General features: G+C 45.6%; 1 protein-coding gene across 1 annotated transcript; it reads right to left on the minus strand.

Annotated features, from left to right (window-relative positions):
• Positions 1–279: 279 nt before the first annotated feature.
• On the minus strand, positions 280–4,260 carry LRRC3 (leucine rich repeat containing 3). The gene is made up of 2 exons (XM_060242036.1): positions 4,043–4,260; positions 280–2,174 (listed from the first exon to the last, which is right to left on the minus strand). The coding sequence occupies exon 2, from the start codon at positions 1,977–1,979 to the stop codon at positions 1,194–1,196; it is 786 nt and encodes a 261-aa protein (XP_060098019.1). The 5' UTR covers positions 1,980–2,174; positions 4,043–4,260; the 3' UTR covers positions 280–1,193.
• Positions 4,261–4,574: the final 314 nt, after the last annotated feature.

Below are 4,574 nucleotides of genomic sequence, written 5' to 3' on the forward strand. Positions count from 1 at the left end.
TGAGTGCTATGTAAACACAATATAATTCCCACAACCCAGGTGCAAATTTCAGGGAAGACACCTAGAGGTCTCACAACTAATTAATAACCAAATGTGCATGTACTGCACTACAAGCTGCTTGTTTTGTTACAGGAGATCCTCATTTTCTAGCATTGCACTATGTTTGTTTGTGCTATAGCATTTTTTACAAAGGTCACCAAAGCATGGAAAATTGTAAGCTAGGAGAATATTGCAGAACAATCTATGAACATTTAAAATAGTTTTAAGAAACACCTAGAATTTTGCTTCAACTTTATTTTTTTCATCAAAGGACATTTATTCAAATTTTTATTTTCAGACCCTGAAGGGAATACTTGGGGTTTTCATTGGTCAGTAATGCTTGGGCATTGTCATAAGCTCTTATTTGTATGTACAATCTGTATTTCAGTCTTGCCCAGTTCTTGAGGAATGGGGTTTGCCATATGAGGCATATTTAGAAACAAGCATTTCCCATCTAATCATGCTTCCTCCCTTTTCAAGATGGTTCATATGAACACTCCCCAGTTGTCCTCTCTGGTGCTGTTTTGTACCCACTTTAACAGCAGTTGCAATGACAACCAAGGAAACTGCAGAGATATGGGCTCCTGTTGCAGGCAGTCGGTATGCCCAAGAGAAGATTTTACTTTGTTAAATGTCATCAATCTATGTGTGCATGCTTGAAAAAAAATTACAAATTTGGAGGCAGAACTTTGTGTGGTTCCAAAAACTCCTGAGGAGTGGTTTCTTTCAGTATCTTAAGATAAAATCTATCAAACAACAGTCAATCACATAGGCTTTCTGTGATACCATGAGCATCTCTGTCAAGATTCTGGCTGCTCTGCTGTGGGGTTTTTTAGTTCTCTCCCACTGTATCAAGCCTCTGTGGATACCTGTGGTGTACATCAGTGTTCTCCTGAATAGCAGTCCCCTTTACAGAGCTCTCTCTAATTTCTGCTCTAGGACCCCAGTGGTGGGAATATAACTGAGAACATGGTAAACCTTGATTAGGAATTCTTACTATGTTTAGAACATAAGTGTTTTTTCATTAACTGAATCCTGTTTTTTAAAAAACCCAACCCTCTTGCAGAATAAATATGAAATAAAAATTCTATACCCCAATCCAACATTCTCTCCTTTAGACAACTGGATGTCCAGCTGAGCATCTGCATTCCTGACTACAGGATAGTGCTGATGGTTTCTTTAGGAACCCGTGTACTAGGAAGAGATTTCAGGTATTCCAGATGCTTCTTTGTGTCCTCTTGGTTGTGGCGAACATAGTACACTACATAGCTAATTACCAAGGTAAACCAGCTGAACATTGTAACGAACATAGCCACATCAGTAGTTTTCTCATGCATGTTGCAAAAGTTGATGCCTGAATGAAGGATAGGGAGCAGAGGTTTTCCGGCATACTCTTCTTGCACAGATGTTTGGCAGGTGATCTCATTGACTGATTCAGGATCTAGCTTCACTTTCCACACGACCTCCTGCAAAGTACATTCACAGTGCCAAGGGTTGTTGGAAAGGCGAATCATGGCATTCAAGTTGGACAAGGCTTCCTTCGGGATTCTCTGAATGTGGTTGCCAGAAAGATCAAGCAATCTCAAGCCATCAGCCACTCCCTTGAATGCTGCAGAATCTATCTTCTCAATGGCATTTTTAGAGAGGTCTATCTCTTGTAAGTGGGCAAGGTGCCTGAAGGTGCTGTTTGGGACTGCAGTGATCTTATTAGCATCCAGCCTCAAGAGCATGGTGTCTTTGGGAATATCCTTTGGAATTTCTTCCAGATTGCTAGCACTGCACAGGACAGCTGTTTCTCCTGAGTAGTTGGTGCACTGACACTGCTGGGGGCAGGAAGTGCAATAACAGGAAAGGGCACAGAAGAGGAGACTGAAGAGAACTTGAGACCACAACAATGGTGCAGGCCTAAATGCCTTGACTGTCAGAAACATGCTGTTCATCCAAGCAGTAGTGTGCAGTCCAGCATGGCTGCTATGGTGAAGAAAGTTAGTCTTTCTAATGATCTTTTGCACTGGCAGTTCTCACAATACTTCCTTCAGGCAGCTGGGGATTGGTCTGCATTTGGTTCAGGTGCAACCCAGCCATCCACTCACTCCTCTTGTCAGTCAGAGCAGAGAAAGGAGGGCAGGCAACCCCTATAGGGGCAGACAATATGAATAACTTTAAAAAAATTATTTTGTCACAGAGCAGCTGATATGTACAGTGTCTGAGGCCTCAGCTAAATATGACATGTATATACATGCAACAACCTCACAACAGCATTTTTTTTTAAATGAGAGATCAACTTTGGGTTTATGTAAGAAAGAGATTCACTATGGGTGTGGAACAGAAATTTCTGCTCAGCAATCTGCTCTTGCCAAGCTAATGCCAATGTGGGAACAACATTTGCAGGGAGAACTGGACAATGGGGGTGAGAGTTTAAAAACAATAGGGACATTTCACTGGAGAGTCAGTAGGTGCGGGAGACTTAATGGAATGAAGAAAACACGGGATTAGTGAAAATATGTCCTGTTGTAAGAGTGACAAAAGAGCAGTGGGGAGGAATGGGGATTCTTAATTCTTTCCCAGCCTGCCCTTCTCTACTTCAAATTGCCCTTCCAAGGTGATGTGACTTTAGGGAGTTCCACAGTTCTGAGAGCAAACATGCACTATGGAAACAAAACCAATTTGGGATGATGGCCTATTTGGAGTGGAGAAAAATAGGCAGGAAAACAGTTAAAGCACTGTCTCTTTTTGCTGTTTTTATGCCCGAAATCAAACCTTCCAAAGCAGGTTTTGTTACAAGTAACATATATTTGCTTGGGTAGCCCAGGCTAGCCTGATTTTGTCAGATCTTGGAAGCTAAGAAGGTCAGACCTGGTTCGCACTTGGACAGGAACCCATCAAGGAAGCCTGGGTCTGCTAAGCAAAGACAGTCAATGACAAACAATCTTTGAATGTCTCTTGCCTTGAAACCCCTATGGGGTCACATAAATCAGCTGCGACCTGACTGCACTTTCCACCACAACATATAGTTAACCCCTCAGGTATTCAAGGGAAAGGTGAGGTAAGATTAATCCTGTCTGGTTCATTCATTTTAAATTCTGATACTATTATGAGTTTCAAATACTACTGTAGATACATTAATCATCATACAGCACTTTACATTTGCAGCTTTTTCTGTATCTGTCATACAATACAATCAATTTTATACCCTATTTCTGTTAGGACTTCTTCCAAAGAATCCTGAGAATCGCAGTCCACTGAAGGTGCTAAATCTTCTGTTAGGGCTTCATTGACTCCCTTACAGGACTATAACCCCCAGAGGTCCTTTGGCTTTGGGAAAGGGACTATTAGATCAGGTTAAGTCTGAGGTATGAATATGCCCTTGTGAGCTGAAGTCAGCAATTTTGGATTTCAGAATCCAAACGGGGCGCTGGTATGGCACTGTGCCCTCTGCCCCTCAGCGTTTAACTACCGATCGCCGTCATTGGAACCTTCCCAGGGAGATCCCTCCTGTCCCCGGAGAAGTCTCCTCCCTTGCCTAGTTGGCCATCCTTTCCACATTTTTTACTGTTCACATCTGTACTGACAAGGGGATTTCTGTTGGTAGGCGCAGCTCTTCACCCCCCCCCCTCCCCCGGAGCTTTTGTGACATGACAAGTGGCACTTGCTGCCTTCCCCACAAGTACTGAAGGGACGTGAGTCATAACACCGCCGGCCATCCCGACCTAGAACCACAGCAGAGAAAGCTGCTAAATCTGATTTTTCCCTCCGGAGGTAAACATGACACTGGCTGCAGCATGCATGCGCCTTCGTTTTCCTCTCGGAGTTTCTTCCATGATGCCCTGCAGTGGTGGAAGCAGCACGGTGCTCCGAAGCCACGGGCTGCTGCAAAGCTCCTGCGGCCTCCGGGGGTTCCACCGACAGGAAGACGTTCGCATACCCAGACCCCGCCGACCACCCCCCTCCCGGCGCGATTCCCCTCCTTGCCTCCCCAAACACGGCGGCGAAGGCGCCTTACCTCAGCCCAGGTCGTCCGAATCCGATTTGCTTGGCGGTCCCAAGTTTCTTCAGCAGGGAGGCGCAAAGCTTCCAAGGCTGCCTCTCAGCCACACCCTTCCCCGAGCAGGAGTGCGGTGCAGTCGAGCGCGGCGCCAGCAACAACAGCGGGGACTTGCAGCCTGCGCACAGCACTTGTTGCTGCTGGCCTCTTTTCTTCCTGTCAGCCGCACACCGAGCCATTCATGGGGAATGTGGGCTGTAATTGGATAGTATCTGCTTGTCACTGACATCCTAGCAGAGCTTCCTAGGATTTTTTTTTTTTTAAAGGAGCAGCTCACTATCAGGCTCAGCTCAGTCTGCCTCGGAGAGGTTGGCTTCACTCCCTTGCATGCTCTGGGCTGTGCATTTTCGTGGAAGACAATAACAACCGGGAGCAGGTGGGAGAGCAGCAGCCACCCCATTGCTGAGTTCCATTTGTGTCCTAATTCCCAGCTGTGGAGTACGGCTGTCTGCCGACAGGCAGGGTGGCTTTGTGGCGCTCCAGAGACAAC

The sequence above is a fragment of the Heteronotia binoei genome, chromosome 6 (genome assembly GCF_032191835.1).
Source record: "Heteronotia binoei isolate CCM8104 ecotype False Entrance Well chromosome 6, APGP_CSIRO_Hbin_v1, whole genome shotgun sequence".
NCBI lineage: Eukaryota > Metazoa > Chordata > Lepidosauria > Squamata > Gekkonidae > Heteronotia > Heteronotia binoei.